This window comes from Pongo abelii, chromosome 15 (assembly GCF_028885655.2).
Source record: "Pongo abelii isolate AG06213 chromosome 15, NHGRI_mPonAbe1-v2.0_pri, whole genome shotgun sequence".
NCBI classification, from domain to species: Eukaryota; Metazoa; Chordata; class Mammalia; order Primates; family Hominidae; genus Pongo; species Pongo abelii.
The window spans coordinates 26,587,449-26,605,037 of NC_072000.2; the positions used below are offsets into that span (position 1 = coordinate 26,587,449).

Below are 17,589 nucleotides of genomic sequence, written 5' to 3' on the forward strand. Positions count from 1 at the left end.
TACAGGCGTGAGCCACCGTGCCCGGCCAGCCTTTTTTTGTTTTTTTTTTTGAGACAGAGTCTCACTCTGTCGCCCAGGCTGGAGTGCAGTGGTGCTATCGTGGCTCACTGAGGCCTCCGACTCCCAGATTCAAGCGATTCTCCTGCCTCAGCCTCCCTAGTAGCTGGGATTACAGGTGTCTGCCACCATGCCCCACTAAGTTTTATATTTTTAGTAGAGACGGGGTTTCACCATGTTGGCCAGGCTAGTATCAAACTCTTGATCTTAGATGATCCGCCCACCTCAGCCTCCCAAAGTGCTGGGATTACAGGCATGAGCCACCATGCCTGGCCCTTGGTATTTCCCTAGCTCCCCACCGTCAGCATAGATGTGAACAAATCTCTTTTTTGAGTAACATAAGCCTAAAATTCCCAAAAGGCCCATTACTAAGAAACTAAATTAAAAATGCAAAAACTTTTAAAAAGCAGGGAAATGAATTTATAAAACACGATTTCTCAGCTAAATAAAATCAAGTTTTTTTTTAAATTGTCTGAGACAGAGTTTTGTTCTTGTTGCCCAGGCTGGAGTGCAATAGTACGATCTCTGCTCACTGCAACCTCCGCCTCCTGGGTTCAAGCAATTCTCCTGCTCAGCCTCCCAAGTGGCTGGGATTACGGGTGCCTGCCACCGCACCTGGCTAATTTTTGTTATTTTTAGTAGAGACAGGGTTTCCACGTTGGCCAGACTGGTCTGGAATTCCTGACCTAAGGTGATCCACCCGACTCGGCTTCCCAAAGTGCTGGCATTACAGGCGTGAGCCACCACGCACAGCCTAAAATCAAGTTCTAAGAAGTTGGTCGGCACAGCCAGCTTCCCAGACATCCACAAACTTCAGCTGCTGTCTGTGCGTCCATCTTTACCCTCCTGGGTCTGGTTTCTCTATGTTATACCAATTAACTGAAAACTGCCTTTTTGTGATGCTTAGTTTTTTCCCCTTTAGCCTAAAGCTAGGAAGTACTTGGGCCGACTCACTTTCGCAGTCACATGACTGTCCCCTCACCCTGACCTCAAGCCTCGGTGCCACTAGGGAGCAGGGCACGAAGAAGAGCACTCACCTGGCTGTCAGTCAGTGGGAGCCAATAGATGCAGGGAGCTGCCTTGGTCTTTCGGAAAAGGTCATCCAGCAGCTTGGCAGGTGGTTCCTCCTGGGCTTTCTCTGAGGTGGAAAAAAGTGAACCAGATTTGATGCATCTGATCCTCTGTCCCATCCCATCTGGGTCCCTTTCCCACATACTAGTGGGTATGCGTACCCAATAGCTAAGTACCTACCTTTCTTCTCACTCTTCTTTTCTTTAGACTTCGCACGTTCCTTGCGGCGGCGGTCACGGGACCTTGATCGGGAACGGGGCCCTTCTCGAACTTTGTCCCGATCCCATTCACGCTCCGATCGAGTCCGCTCCCGCCGCTCCATTTCCCGTTCCCGTTCTGCCCACTGTTCCCGCACTGCCCGTTCCTGCTCCCGCTGCTCTGCCCGGGGGTGCTGTGGTGGCTGGACCGGGGGTGGGGGTGGGGGGTGCAGGGGCCGTGGTATCCCCTGCTCCTCTGTCTTAGTTTCAGAGGGACGGTCCACCAAGAGGCCTCGGTGATAATCCAGCTGTGGGGAGAGGAGGGACAAGGACAGGATAGAGGTGATATCACTCCCACTCAAGGAGCCAGGATGACCAGGCGCGGTGGCTCACGCCTGTAATCCCAGCACTTTGGGAGGCCGAGGCGGGCGGATCATGAGGTCAGGAGACAGAGACCATCCTGGCTGACACAGTGAAACCCCGCCTCTACTAAAAATACAAAAAAATTAGCTGGGCATGGTGGCGGGCGCCTGTAGTCCCAGCTATTCGGGAGGCTGAAGCAGGAGAATGGCGTGAACCCGGGAGGCGGAGCTTGCAGTGAGCCGAGATCGCGCCACTGCACTCCAGCCTGGGTGACAGAGCGAGACTCCGTCTCAAAAAACAAAGGAGCCCAGGTACCACTTTGAAGCCCCATGGTACAATTAAAGGAACCAAAGCCAGGGAAGAAGAGAAAAGAACGGAATCTCAGAGACTGCAGGTCTGGCAAGGATCTCAGCTGGAATCTAGCAGGTAATGGCTTCCCCTACCCCTCCTCTCCTTCTTCTCCCTAGGCTTCTTACCTCATCTTGCTCAGCATAGTCAGCACAAAGGAATTTGGGATTGGACTGGGGCCATTTGACCCCATGCAGAGCTGTGCGGGTGGCAACAGCTTCCTCTACTGTTGAGTACTGGTGGAGGAAGGGAGAAGATGGAGGGTCACAGTGTGTCTGCAACCCTTCTCACTTGCTGCAACACCCTTAAACCTGCCCACACTGGTCACAAAAGGAAATATATGCCATGACCTATAGAATCAGCTTCTTCCCCTCACCGTTACAAAGCAATGAGATTTGATCTTGTCAATCCAGAAGGCCTCTTCCACCAAGGTTCCCGTGCGCCCCAACAACTCCTTTAGCTGGCCTAAAGTGAAAGGACGGACCTGCCAATGAAAATAGACTTTCAGGGTGTTGAAGAAGGCAAGACCACCACTCAATCTTTAGATTTCCCGAGCTGCTGTCACAGGAGTATAGTTTCAAGGTTTGGGTGAGGGCAGAGAGTTTAGGAACCTTGCAGTAAGAATGTGAGAAGAGTGGTGGTGCTTCCCAGCACTAATTGAGATGCTGTATGTGAGGCCTTCTGCAAGTCTTCAAAACAACCCTGCAGGGCGACAGCTTTTCCCCCTCATTTTTAGATGGGTAAATAGGTGAAGTAACTCACTCAAGATCAGTGAGTAACTGAATCTATTGGTAGACCAGTTCGACTATGAGTGGAACCTAGGAAGCATAAGCCTGAAGCTCAAACTTAACCACTAAGCAAGATGGGATGGTGAGAAACAATGACTTACCAAATTGGAGATATGAACAATGTTGCTAATCTTGCCCCGGGGCGGGGAGGGCACCTGGGCAGTTCGGACCGGGTCATCAATTGTAATGGAAACTCCGGACTTCTGCTGGCTAATGGAACGTCGAGTTAAGGTATCTCCTAAAGTCACTATCAAGAAGACCACAAGAACAGCTTTTGGTAGGAAGCAATACTGGCTCTTTTCACCTTCAATGTAACTCTCACGGTTCCCTTTCTTTTATACCAAGCAGCCACTCCTTAATCTAAATGTGCAGAGCACTTATCATCTGCAAAGTACTGTGCTAGGCTAACCTCCTCATCATGGAGAGTCAAAGATTAAAAAGAGTCAAATCTGGCCCTCAAGTAGCTTACTTAATATGTAGGAGAAAGATATGATATACGAAAAAAAAATAACGAAAGGCAGGAAACATTAAAAGCTTTCAGTGATCCAAATGAGGTGCTCTGAGAATTCAGGGAGCCGCATTACATTTCTCTCACAATATGTCACTCACCTTTCTTTACTTCATGCTCTGCAGGTGGGGGCAAGGCCACCTCTACTGACACCTGGGGAGGTACAGGAGGTTCTGCTTCAGGTTCCTTCTCTTCTTCCTCTTCTTCCCTCTGCCCATTCTCCTGGCCCTCTGCAGGTACTACCTATCAAGGTGTCAGAGAACACAGCAGGTCTGTTAAACACCAAACTGCCATATTCTTTTCAGCCTCTGGTTCCCTGGTGAGAGTAGCAGTCAACCTAGCATGTTCCTTCCGCTAGGGGTATTTCGTTATCAGCTCACCTCTACCAGATCCTGGGATTGTTAGTGCCTCAACTTTGCCTTGAGGAAAACTAAGGCAGGAGTTGGTAAATTATTTCTGTAGAGCAAAGCAGTACCCTCAGGTTTTGCAGGCCACATAGTTTGTTGCAAGTACTCAACTCCAGTGATGTTGTAGTGAACAAACAGCCACAGACAAAAGTGAATGAACTCGTGTGGTTGTGTTCCAATAAAACTTTATTTGTAACAGGTAGCCAGCTGGATTTGGTAGTCTGACCCCTGAAAGTGTCAATCAACCCAACCCTCTGCACAGACAGGGAAGTTCCCCCCAGACTTTATCTCAGCTCCTCAGCTAGCTGCTCTGCATCTACTGCTCCCACCTTTCCCCTGACACTGGGGTGCAGAAGCCTTACCTGAGTGACTGTCCGGCATATTTTCAGCCCTTTGTCATGGGTCCCATCATCGCCATTACGCTCTGTCTCATCCTCAGAGATGCGAGAGTCATCAGCATGAAGATCCACAACAGCCTCCTGCCCCGCCAGGGGTTTGATGTCGGGGATGAGGCTCTGGGACACAGATACCCCCCACCCCGTTACACTGGGCCCATGTCTACTCCCACCTTAACAGGTCTCATCCTCCCTTCCCTGGCTCCTCCCACCTCACCTTTAGTGATTCAGTGGTGATACTGATGGAAGGTTTCTTCTGTGTAGTGGCTGTGCTGGCTCCCCAGCGTCGTTTCCGACCAGGCTGGCCCCCCTCTGTGTCACTGTTTCCAGCTGGCACCCCCTTGGTAGCTGCTGTCCCCAAGAAATAGACCCAACAGTTAGATGGTCTCAGGACCTCTGCTAGTTCAAACCATAATACCTACAGGTTACCTCTGGCTGGAGTTTTGGTAAAAGGTTAACTTAAATCATATTTGGAGGCTGGGTGTGGTGGCTCACGCCTGTAATCCCAACACTTTGGGAGGCCAAGGCAGGTGGATCACGAGGTCAGGAGTTTGAGACCAGCCTGACCAACATGGTGAAACCCCATCTCTACTAAAAATACAAAAATTAGCCGGGCGTTGTGGGGCACGCCTGTAATCCCAGCTACTCAGGGTGCTGAGGCAGAAGAATTGCTTGAACCCGGGAGGTGGAGGCTGCAGTAAGCCGAGATCGTGCCACTGACTGCACTCCAGCCTGGTGACAGAGCGAGACTCCGTCTCAAAAAAAGAAAAAAGAAGAAAAGAAGTCATATTTGGGAACTGGGGAAACCATGGCTTCAGACTGAACACTAAAAGGGCTGAAGTCCCTTCCTGATAGAAACTACTAATCTAAAAGCAGTAAGGGAGGGGTAGCTAGTTTGATGAGCCGTTTAAACTTTTAATGGTAGACAGTAATATCTTAAGTAGTGTGGAAGAAAAACTGAGAAGGACATGTAAATGCAGAAGAAACAAGAACACTATGTGATACTAACATCTAAGCAGAACTAAGATCATGATGGGATCTGGTCTTCCTTTAATTTTCACACTACAGATTGATATTTAAGTTATAAACATCTATTATACTTTTGTAATCTAGAATTCCTCATTGGGGAGAATGTTAAAATTGTTACTGTTTGAAGTGTGGGGCACTTTCATTTCCTCGGGTGCTCTCTTACAATAACGCATAAACAAGGTCAGGCACGATGGCTCACGCCTGTAATCCCAACACTTTGGGAGGCCAAGGCAGGCGGATCACAAGGTCAGGAGTTCAAGACCAGCCTAGCCAACATGGTGAAACCCCATCTCTACTAAAAATACAAAAATTAGCTGGGCATGGTGGCGCATGCCTCTAATCCCAGCTACTCAGAAGGCTAAGGAGGATTGCTTGAACTGGGACCCGGAGACGGAGGTTTCAGTGAGCCAAAATCGCACCACTGCACTCCAGCCTAGGGTACTACAGAGGGAGACTCCGTCTCAAAAAAACAACAACAAAATACTCAGAATAATTCATAAACTGCTAAGCATCACATAGGAGTCCCTGAAACTCATTCCTTGTTGAGTATTCAGGTATCTGAAAGAATAAATGCCTCTAAGGCTAAATGGGACATGGTCTCAGACACCTCACACTGTATCTCATTAAAATGTGACTGGAGCAATAGATCGGGATTGTCTCAAGTTTTGAATTTCAAAATGAAACCCTACATAGGAAAGGATTCAGATTTGCTAGGCACAAGGGGTGGGGCAGGAGGGAGCGACCCAAGAATGCCATTGAGAATGAAATTCTGGTTCTCAATGAATGCTGGTTTTTATGGTATTCCTGACTTTTATCAGGGATTTGGGGCTAGACTTACAGACAACGGAGATCTTCCTCTTGAATGATTTGGGCAGCGAGCTCTGTATAAAGAAGAAAAAGGGAAAAAAAAGAGAAAGAGAGACACCCCACAGAGAGGGGGGAAGGAGGTTAGATGGGGCAGTCTTAGCTTAGCCTCCAAAGACACAGAGAGAGTGAGAGAGAGAGACAGAAAGAGACACAGAGACAGACAGAGACCAAAACAGAAGCGGCAAACGGCAAAAACGAAGCAGAATCAATGCAAGTTAGAGAAAAAAATAAAACTAAACATCAGAGCAGGGAAGTCATCTACTCCGTATCACACCTGTGTTAGCTTAACCAGAAATAAGCTGGAAGAGTTCAGTAGCCTCTCAGCCCCTTAAAGATGTTGGTCATGCCCTCTCTTTCACCATCTGAGTCGAGAGGACACCAAGCCAAACAAACTGTGCCCCAAACTGGGTCATCTAGTCCTCCCAGGTCCTTCCTTGCTAACTCGAGGAAACAAGGAAAACCAACTTTGGATGGCAACTTCAACAAGGTAACCCTCCTTTCCTCAATGGCCAGACTGATTCCCACTGACAATGGCTGAGATGCTTGGACAGCAGACTGTCATGTCAAGACTGCCCAGACCCCCACCACACTGTGGAAAAGGGCAGCACCAGACCCACTGGAGATGAGGCTCTTGAGCCAAGTGCTAGCAAAAAGAACTCAAAGGTGTCTTTGGTAAAGGAAGGTTTTTATGAAGGGCAGATCGTCCCCAAGGAGATCCTTAGACTTTCCAGCCACCGCAGGGAGCTCCAGCAGAGTCTTACTGTTTCATCTCCAACCAGGGCTCAAGCCTTAGGGGCTCTGCCAAAGACCAGAAGACATCTTTGGGACAAGTTTCTACCCCAAACACTCAGTGGGTGAATGACGAAAGACTATGGAGAGAGGGGGGAGGAAAAAAGCAAGAGAGAAAAAGGGAATAGAGTATTTTTAAATGTAGGTGCTTATTTCTGGAAAAACTAAGACCACTCTACCACTCTTCTAAAGGGTAGGGCAGAAACCTCGTGATGAAATCCCTTTCCCATCCACCCCCGCCCACAGCCCCGTTTGTGTCGTCTAACCAAGTCTCCTTGGTCTCTGTTAAGGGCCAGCCTGACCCCTAGCTGGGCCGCTCTCGATGGGTAAGTTAGTGAGAAAAACAAAACAAAAAAAAAAGGTCTTAATTAAAACAGGAAAAACATGAACCAAATAAATAAATAAAAGAAATCAGAAAAAATAAAGATATAGAAAAAAATAAAATTAAATATTAAAAAAAGAAGAAGAAAATAAAGAAGAAAATAAACTAGGAATATGACAAATGTTCCAGGTACCATCTCACACCTGGGATCTTCAGTTCAGCCAATCGCACCTCACTGTGTACTGTATCTAGTCAACCGCCGGTCCAATCAGAATGAGCCCTCCCTGCTAGGCGCTGTGCAATTGGTGGGGGGTTGGGTTGGCAAAAAAGGTGGGCGCACGGCGTGGTAGTCAGCACGGCACTGCCAGAGTCCTCCCAGGGGCGCAGGGGGGGCGGGAGGGAAACGTGTGGGGGGACGCTGCCCAGTTTCCATGATGTCAAGACAGTTCACTGGCGGTGGCCAGGCTCAGCGAGGGATAGAGGGGGGAAAGGGGCAGAGACATCAGTCCTGGCCCTGTAGGGACATCATCTTGCAGTCCCTGATGAGATGGCCTGTGAGAAGCAGGAATGATCCTTGCCTTTTATCGTGAGAGGCAGGCAGGACCCTATGTCCACCAGTGGCAAGCTGCAGCAATAACACCACCCAATACTTGGAATCCAGGTGATGACTCCAGAGTCCCTTTCTCCTCTGCCTGTAACTGGGGAGGGGGTCCTCTCACCGAGTGGGATCATGGAGCCTCTGATGAAGGTAGCCTGGGGGTAGTAGGTGAATATCCCCAGGACCTGGCACACATTCAGCAGCAAGGTCAGAATACTTCTCTTCGGAGAGTTGTGGCTGGCATCTCCTCAGGGACTCCAGCTGAGACAGTGGTTCCAGTCAGGTGGATGAAATGAGTCCCTGCCTCCAGGGATGGAGGAGAAGTTGGAGCAACCAACATGCTGCCCTTCACCATGGACAACAGGGACCAAAGGAAAGTCCATCTGATGAGCAAGTGGTGACACATGGGCTGGGCTGTCATCAGCATTAAATCCCCGGGGGCTCAGACCCTAGACTCCTCTGCACGGTTCCTAGTCGTCACAGCTTAAGTAGAGGGTCCCACTCAGTGTTTTACAGCATGGCACTGCGATCACAAACTTTAGGAGGTCTTGGTGCCCTAGATGGGGATCCCAACAGTCTGTAGCAAACAAGGCAACCCACAGTCCTCAAAAGGGCAAGGGCATGTGGGCAGGCGCCCCAGCACTGGCACAAGCTCTTCTTGGGGTGTCCCAAGTAGGGAGATGATGCAAGTCCACCCCTTTCCAAATGTTTTTTGCTTGCTCAATACAAGTCTCTCCAGAACAGTGTTCTTCTTGGCCCCCTGATGTAAGCAAGACAGGGAGGCAAAAGGGGGCCCATCACAGGAGCCCATATACATGCCCCCCTCTGGCCAAGACACCTGGATAGCAGACTTGGCTCTGATTGGGCAGCTCAGTAGCAGCGGGTGGGTCCAGAGGAAGAGGCGGCATCAGCGATTGGCCAGTTGGGCAGGGTTATATTTTACGGGCGGATTACCGTACATGAGGTACTTGGACAAAGTTTTACGGGGAAGAAGGACCTTGTAATAAATAATATTCTGCACATCAAATCACTTTCACCGGCCCCCACCCCCGCAACACACACCAGAAAAAGGCTACACACACAACAGTCCCTCCCACCTTGTTACCCCTCTCCTAAACCCAGCTCATTCTTTCTCAATTACTTTAAGAGCCAAGAAGACTTCGCTGGCTCTGATGGGGGAAGCCCCCTGAATTGGGTGCAGGACACAAGATAACATATGCCAAAAAAGGAGGTAGAGGAGTCACAGGTAACTGAGAAGGGGCCTTCTGGATCACAAGTGCTGGCTTCTAAGTAGCTACATCTCTGCAGTGAGACCACTGGGGGGCAGAGGAGGAACAAAAATTTCTCAGCATGGCTGGTCTGGTGAGAACCACCAATGTCCACTAGATGGCGTTGGGCTCCATCAGGCTTTTAAAAAGGAGGGAAAGCTGAAGGAGTTACCACCAGGAGAAGCTTGGGAAGACAGCAGGAAAAGCTGAACATAAATCTTAGATAAAGGGCCATTATCAGACTTTCCAGTTAGTTACAAACGTCTAGAGTCTGGGCACTACTTCCCCAACAAGGAAAGGAAAATGAATGAGCCCTGTCCCCATCACAACGGGTCTCCCTTGCTAAACCAGCGAATTCTCCCTTGGCCCTATTCTGATCCAAGTCCCTGCCTCATCCCTCCTTTAAGTTAACCCACTGTGTAAGAGGGATCACTAGAGTGGTCTACTCTTTCCCCTAGGTCCATTCCTGCCCACCCGCCCCAACAGGTGGCTTGGATGTTTACCTCTTTCTTCTCCTCATCTTCAACACTGCCCTCCGGGCGGTCATCATTGCTGACTTGGTCTGCAATAGGCATGGGAGGTTCTGGAACATCATTTTCAGGTCTGTTTTCACTTGTGTCCATGGTCACTTCCTCCTTCTCCTCACTGACAGGAGGGGGGAGTGGTGGTGGGAGGGAGGGCAGAAAAAACCAAGGGGAAGAGAGAGCAAGATGTTAGTTACTGGGTCAGGAAACCCTCCTGCCTCATCACTTGGGTGGGATTAGGAGGGCTGCTTTTCTGATCAAGGTTAGAGACCTTGTCCCAATGGGAAAAGTGGGAAATAGATTTTCCTTGGGGAAAGAGCATGGATCACAGCAACCACATCCACCCACTGCCCAGATGAGTTAAAGTTGTCATTTGTGGGGTTAGGACTCCAACTATTCTCAGGTAATAACTCACCAGAGTACTCTTATATGAAAGGAGAAAAATCCTCCTCTGAAAATAGTCCCACAAAAGTGACTGTGATTTGCCCACAACCCTGTGGCCTCAGTCTCCCTGGCCAAAGGCATCTTTATATGGCAAAACTGCATGAGAAACGAAGGGAAGCCCGATTCCCTTAAAAAGACAAGAAAGAACGGCCACGGCTTTGGCAAAAAAGCCTGACCTGTGTTTAATCAACTGCTTAATAAGTAAAGGCCTGCTGATCCTCAGGATCTGGAGACACTAGCATGGAGAAAATGGTGGTGGTGGTGGGGGGGCGGTGAGAGCTGCAGGGAAGAAGCAGGCCTGGTGAAGGTTCAAGCTTCAAGGACCCTCTCATTCAAAAGGAAAAATTAAAACTGCTGAATTGAGTATGAGAGCTCAGAGAAGATTAGGGCCACTTTTACCTGCTCAGAGGTGTAGAAACTGTTCCTACATTCGGCTTTCACCCAGTTTCTCCCACTCCCTCATTCCAACTTCCAAGAGATAAAGAGAGCAGGCCTCCTAGTCAGGACACACCCTCCCCCACACAGGCAGCTTCCCCCACGAACACCAAACCCACTCTCCCACTCTTAATCTCACAAGTTAGCTCCCATTTCAGGCAAAGAATCCCAGAGATTCACTTCAGATAAACTATCTTTCCACTTTTGATTTCTGTCTTCACCCCCAACTTCTATCTCAAATCTCACCCCCTCTACCACCCAAACACCAAGCAAAAAAAATCAAATCAAGATGATCAGAGGCCTAAGGCTCAGGAGAGAGGAAACCAAGCCTCCTAGGCCGATAACCACCACCAGAAAAGTCAGCATTCCCAACAGGCTGACTGACACTCAGAGGTCAGAAGAACCTCCCTAGAGCAGTCAAGGAGGGATGCACTAGGGGGGTTAGGGGGAGGGGAAAATCGGAACTGTGCCCCCAGCTAACAGGCCCCCACAGAAACACGAGATTGAGCTGCTTCCATCTAGAGAAAAGGCTTATACAAAAAAAATATCTATTTCCCATACAGAAAGGGCAAGTGGGGCCAATTAGAAACTGGGCAGGAAGGACAAAGGGGGAAAGCAGAATGACTGAAAACCAACCAAAACGAAAGACGGAATGAAAGCCATGAGGAAGAGAAGGAAGATGAAGGGAGCTAGAGCGGTGGGGAAAAGGCATACATGGAAATGTGAAGCTCTCACCCTTCTTTGCTTTCTGATAACATGATTTTTTTTCTCCCCCTGGAAGTGCTGTTTATCCCTTTCTGGAATGGAAGAAATAACAAAAACCAAACAAAAAAAATCCTAAAAAAAAAAAAGAAAAAAAAACACACCTTCCTTGTTCCAAGATCCCACCACCTCCTCCCCAGCCACCCGATCCAGAGAGAGAAAATTGAGATGTAGCAACTGGGGATCCAAAAAATGGTAAATGGAAGGGGAGGTGGTGGTGGTGCGGGGAGGCTAAAACAGATCTGGCTTTTAAGAGATAAGCGTTAAGTCCTCACGGCAAACCCCGAGTTCGGCTGGATTGGTCTCTCTGGAGAAGGAGGAAGAGGGCCAGGCTGCTGGTAGTGGCTGGCTCTATTGTATTGGCGGAGCGGCAGCGATCAGCCGGAGACATGCAGGGGAGCCATCTTGCCACTTACCCAGCAGCCTGTGTGTGCGGATGGGGGAGGGCCTTGCTGCAGCAGGGGAGGGGAAAGAAAAGAGGGAGGGAGCTGAGTGAGCAAGGTTCTTATCCTTTGGCAGGCCACAGGGAGCTGACTGCTGGCTCCAGAGGCCTGGCCTTCTTTTCTCAGGTTACAGCAGCTACAGAGGCTTAACCCCCAGGGCTGGAGTGCTCCCTCCTGGTCTTCCCAGGGGGCAGGGGAGGGGGCATGTAAAGTTACAGCTGCTTGATTGGAAGATTCTAGAGAATAGAAGGCAGGCAAACAGTAGAGGTGGGAGTGAAAAAGGATTAAATAAGAATGAAAAAGCCAAGGTTGAAAAGTGATTAAAGGAGGATGGTAATGAAAGCCGGATAGAGGGTGGGGCATGAGCAATGTTTTATGTGCCTACCATCCTCTATCCAGTAATCTAGGCATGGAACACTGAAACCACACCAACCAGTCAGATGCTGCAGGTAGGGAGGTGGGATGGGAACTGTCACTATCCAATCACTACAGTAACTGGCTGCTCACCCCGGCAATGACCACGTGTTACTACTCCAACACGTCCTTTTCCCAGGGATGGTGGAGGGAAGTGGATAGCAGGGAGAGTTCTTTTTTCAATTACCGGTAGAAGGGGGGCAGGGTTGGTGTCTCTGAAGAGATGACAGACAACTTTGTTTTATAGAGTCTTTAATAAGGTCACCCTGCCCCAGGGTCCACTGGGGCCAGAAAAAGAAAGGATAAACAGGGCAAGGGGACCTTGGGTAGCTGAAGCTTGAAGGCCACTTCTTGAAGCAAGGGCTCCAAGGTGAGGCTCTAAAGTAGATAAGACAGTGAAGTGAGAGTGCTGCTATACGGGGCAGGGGACATCAGCTGGGCAGAAAGCGATTGGGAACTAAGCAGAAAATATTAATCATGGGAATCTTCACTAGACCAAAGTGGGAAACAGATGTTAATAATTCAAAAAGTGCTCAGTAGATACTCAAAATGCTTATTTGTTGACTGCAGAGATGTTCCTTTTGTATCCTAGTGGCAGCAGCAGTTTACACTAAGATAAACTTCTGAGAACCAAAGCTCAGTGTCTCGTGTAACATTTGAGCTTTTAGCTAGGAATGAAATTTTCTCCCCGCTGCTTAAAATCTTACACTTACAATGCCAACTGCATGCTAAAGTGGCCATATTTATACATTACTTTAAATGTTTCCTTTCACATAGTGGTCCCTGTCTGCTCAGGGTAAGAGTGAAGACTTTGGAGTCAGACTGGCTAGCCCCACTCTGTCAAAAGTTGTGTGATAGTAGGCAAGTTCCTGGTTCTGTATATCTGTTTTGTAATCTGCCAAGTGGGCATAGTGACAATACCTATTTCATGGAACAGTGTAGTGTTAGCTCTTAAGAGTCTGGCTTGGAGGACACCCCAAGTGAAGGTACAGATACATGTAAAATATATGCACACGTAATAGGCCATTATCTCATCTGATGCCACCTCGGGGGGTCTGAGTTTCCTCAAAAGAGTAGACTGCTTGTTCTCTGAGGCAAAGCCATTCAGTGATTGGCATGACAGGTTTTCAGCAATGCCCTTATCACTCTGTATAATGACTGCTACTTTACCTACCCCCCATCTCTACCCTGCATAATTCCTCAAGGGTAGGGATTGCATCTCTTGGCCCCTAGCCCAGGGCCTAACACAAAGTAATGTTCCCTAACTATTTCTGAATTAGGGTGTCATTGTGGGTACCAAGTGGACACTTACTAAATGCTTGCTAACCTAAAAGTTTTCTTATCGAAAAAAAATTTTTTGGCCGGGCGTGGTGGCTCACGCCTGTTAATCCCAGCACTTTGGGAGGCTGAGGTGGGCGGATCACCAGCCTGACCAACATGCAGAAACCCTGTCTCTACTAAAAACACAAAATCGGCTGCGTGTGGCGGCGCATGCCTGTAATCCCAGCTACTCGGGAGGCTGAGGCAGGAGAATCGCTTGAACCCAGGATGCAGGGGTTGTGGTGAGCCGAGATCGTGCCATTGCACTCCAGCCTGGGCAACAAGAGCAAAACTCCATCTCAAAAAAAAGAAAAATTTTTTAATAGAATCCCCACAAAGAATGTTACACCACAGAAAATGTTACCTTCAGCCATCCTCAAATAAAATGCTCTGTTTATCCACTGTCCTAAAATACTCTCAGCTGCTAATATGCCTCTCCAGAAGTGGCCGATTTTGAGAGATTTTGTTATTGAAAATTCCTTTTTTTTTGAGACGGAGTCTCACTCTGTTGCCCAGGCTGGAGTGCAGTGGCACAATCTCAGCTCACGGCAAGCTCCGCCTCCCGGATTCACACCATTCTCCTGCCTCAGCCTCCCGAGTAGCTGGGACTACAGGCACCCGCCACTACACCCAGCTAATTTTTTGTATTTTTAGTAGAGACGGGGTTTCACTGTGTCAGCCAGGATGGTCTCGATCTTCTGACCTCATGATCCGCCCATCTCGGCCTCCCAAAGTGCTGGGATTACAGGCGTGAGCCACCATGCCCGGCTGAAAATTTCTTTTTTTAAGAACAAGAATCTTACCACGTTCTCCCTTACCCTCTTAAGACACAAGAGGTGTATGTTTTCTATTTCCCCATGATCAATTCTGTGGGACCCAACAATTCCGAACATTTTATTTTCAGACAATAATAAGGGCCGAGCATGGTGGCTCATGCCTGTAATACCAACACTTTGGGAGGCTGAGGCAGGAGGAGTGCCTGAGGCCAGGAGTTTGAGACCAGCCTGGCCAATATGGTGAAACCCCATCTCTATTAAAAATACAAAAATTAGCAGGGTGTGGCAGCCGCATCTATAGTCCCAGCTACTCAGGAGGCTGAGGCATGATAATTGCTTGAACCCAGGAGGCGGAGGTTGCAGTGAGCAGAGATCGGGCCACTGCACTCCAGTCTGGGTGACAGAGTGAGACTCTGTCTCCAATTAGGAATCCTTGAAACTGTCCCCAAAATGGACTCTATCTACTTGCAGGACTAGTACCAAAGCCTTGTTAACCATGTGTCAGAGCCCAACATAGCTTAACAGTCTGTGAAATTGCACAGAATAAGCAGTGGGGATATCTACCCATAATTAAACAGCACACAAAGAAGCCCAGAAGAAAAGGATACAACTACTTGGAGGCTAATAATATCACATTACAATTCATATGTGAATATGAGATTCAGAGAAGCTAATGGAAAAGGAAATTCCTATAGGCATATATGTTGAAATTTTAGTTATTATAGAAAACTCATGAGGAGCTGAAAAACTGACGTGAAAATTTAAAAGAAACAGTAGGACTAGATACCCTCAGAAGCATACTGGTCCCAAGATAACCTAGAACAATATGATTTTGGGGCATATGTCCTTAGATAATTTCTCAGTGGAGCAAACTCTATAGATGACAACAAATTCTGCCTTTTCATGCATCATTTGGGATATTGACATTGTATGTCCCCTGGGGAATATCAATTACACCGTCGTATTGGCTTAAAGAACCATTACCTTCCTCCTACACACGCAAAAGGACAAACATGCATTGTACCAAGAGCCTAAAACCGCTATTGCCTGCTAGGTCTGTGCATACAGGAAGGTTGTATCTAGAGAAAGCCAGGTCTGAATTAACTACAGCTGAATGATACAGCTGCCCACACAAACAAATCCTCTCTTTCCTTTCTTCCCCTTTGTTTTTTTTTTTTTTTAAGTAAAAAGAGAATACCATTATTTTCTGCTATATGGGGACATTTTTGTTATACCCATAGAAGGCAGAAGACCTGAGTTTTGAACAGGGCTCAACTGAAACAGGACTGAGGACCCACAAATTCCTGCTCCAAGCAATGAAAAAGACACCTTACCTCATAAATTTAGAATTCCTCAGGCACAATCAGAATCAGAATGGATTTAACCAAACACAGCAAAAAGTCAGTCAATCTCTTCCAAATGGTGACAGGTCCTTGAAGTCTAATTTTTTTTTTTTTTTTTAACACTTTACTGCTCTGTTTTTTAAAGTCATATGACTTCTTGTTGAGACAGACAGAAAAACCAAGGTTAAGCCATAAATGGTCTTTTCCATTTTTTTTTTTTTGAGACGGAGTTTCGCTTGTTGCCCAGGCTGGAGTGCAATGGCGTGATCTCAGCTCACTGCAACTTCCGCCTCCCAGGTTCAGGCGATTCTCCGTCTCAGCCTCCTGAGTAGCTGGGATTACCGGTGCACACCACACCCGGCTAATTTTGTATTTTTAGTAGAGATGGGGTTTCACCATGTTGGTCAGGCTGGTCTCGAATTCCTGACCTCAGGTGATCCACCTGCCTTGGCCTCCCAAAGTGCTTCGATTACAGGCATGAGTCACCACGCCTGGCCATGCCATAAATGGTCTTTTCCATTTAGCATTGTTGATTCCGCTTTCAAAATTGGCCAGGGCTCTAGAGGGCTGCCAGGCTGCACACTTAACACTCTGGAGGGGTGAGAGACCAGGAAGGGTGTTGTTAATCAGTTGTGGTAGGGCCTCCAGAAATGTATGCAACCTTCTCAAAGATTTATTTACCAGATCCATTGCCTACGGGTTTAGGCCTCTGGGCATGCCGTTTTGTTAGGATGTTGAACAAACCATGTGGTAGGCAGGCAGAAGGAAAGCAGGTACGAGTGATGTGTGTGAACTGCTCCTCAGTGAAGACTGCATTTCCCTTCTATACACTACTCCACTGAAGCGGGCCTAGGCAACAATGGACAATCTAAGTATTTGCCCAAGATGCCACTTCCCTATCATCTTATTAGAATCAATGTGACTAAATCATCTCAGTCATAAAATGAAGATCAAAACCACCTTTACCTGGAGTGGGGGGACAGGAAACTCTATGCCTCCAAGCTTCATGTGCCCTGGACTTGCATGGGAATGTCCAGAAAAAAAGCTGCTTCAAAACAAAATAAAATGCCTTTCTGTTGCTAGGATCTCATAAACCCACAGAATTTTAAGGCTAGCAAAGAGCTTTTCAGAAAATCACTTTCTTCCCAAGGTGCATCGGAAGCAGTTCCTCAGGCCTGATTAGTAGCAGGCTGTCAATACCCACTTCAGAACTGCCATTTCACAAAGGACATGCTTTTGTAAAATGGAATGTAAAATGTACCTCCATGGAATTGTGAGGGGGGGGCAGGTATTATGTCTGGTTGAGGGATATGGAAGAGAAAATGTCACCCCATTTCCTCATCGATGATGTAGCTGGGGAATCCTGAATACCTTCCAGAGTCCGCTGAGTTTTCACTTTATGGTCCTAGAAGAAAAACCCTTTTCCAAAGGATAACGTACCCATTCCAGAAGGGGAAAACAAAAAAATTTCAAAGGAAGTAGAGTGAACTTTTGGCTGCCAAACAAAAAATGTTAACAGCCACAAGATGGCAGCAGAGGTAAGACTATCAGAATGGACGAGGATATACCCCCCCGCAAGGGTATACCCCCAGGTAAAAGCTATATAGTAAGGTCTATAAAACTATCATTTAAAGTCACAGGCAAATGAGATAAATCATGTCACCTGCCCACTACCCTCCAAAAGTCAGAGGTAAAGTGCAGTTTGAAACTCTCAGAAGAGTGTGAATCGTTAGACAATTACATATAGGGGAAAATCATACTGGTAGCGTTAGTGTTAATATGGCATAAAAACAAGTATAGAATAACTTTAGGCTAACAGTCTACACAGGACATTCTACAAAGCAGTTCAGGGTTCCTGATGTCTAAAAGCTACGCAATCTTATGCCCATAAGGCTTCATTTTTTCATTTCCCATGAGACTTTGAAGCCAGGAATTCTGGCTCATTGGCTTCTTAATTTATAATACGTATCTCAGAAGAATGAATGACATACCTATTTAATTACAAATTTAACCTGATATGAGTATTTCTCTAGGACTTAACATAAAGATTTTAAGAACTCACATTAATTGTATAAATTTTAAGTTCAATCAAATGGTCTTAAGGGCCCAGGAACAAACTTC

General features: G+C 47.5%; 1 protein-coding gene across 18 annotated transcripts in view; it reads right to left on the reverse strand.

The window, feature by feature from the left end:
- ACIN1 (apoptotic chromatin condensation inducer 1) overlaps nucleotides 1-17,589 on the reverse strand; it is a 36,607-nt gene that overhangs the window by 1,359 nt on the left and 17,659 nt on the right. For 6 of the 18 annotated variants that reach the window (XM_024231519.3, XM_024231515.3, XM_024231521.3 and 3 more), the window contains 10 exons: nucleotides 9,511-9,652; nucleotides 6,002-6,044; nucleotides 4,352-4,485; nucleotides 4,102-4,254; nucleotides 3,434-3,575; nucleotides 2,926-3,071; nucleotides 2,413-2,520; nucleotides 2,165-2,272; nucleotides 1,309-1,633; nucleotides 1,095-1,195 (listed from right to left, as the gene is read on the reverse strand). In XM_024231519.3, the coding sequence (XP_024087287.2) occupies nucleotides 1,095-1,195; nucleotides 1,309-1,633; nucleotides 2,165-2,272; nucleotides 2,413-2,520; nucleotides 2,926-3,071; nucleotides 3,434-3,575; nucleotides 4,102-4,254; nucleotides 4,352-4,485; nucleotides 6,002-6,044; nucleotides 9,511-9,652 (1,402 nt within the window). Of the gene's footprint in view, nucleotides 1-1,094; nucleotides 1,196-1,308; nucleotides 1,634-2,164; nucleotides 2,273-2,412; nucleotides 2,521-2,925; nucleotides 3,072-3,433; nucleotides 3,576-4,101; nucleotides 4,255-4,351; nucleotides 4,486-6,001; nucleotides 6,045-9,510; nucleotides 9,653-11,145; nucleotides 11,248-11,447; nucleotides 11,648-17,589 lie in introns of those variants that run through there. The other 12 variants (XM_054529880.2, XM_024231516.3, XM_054529884.2 and 9 more) reach the window with 7 other exon arrangements.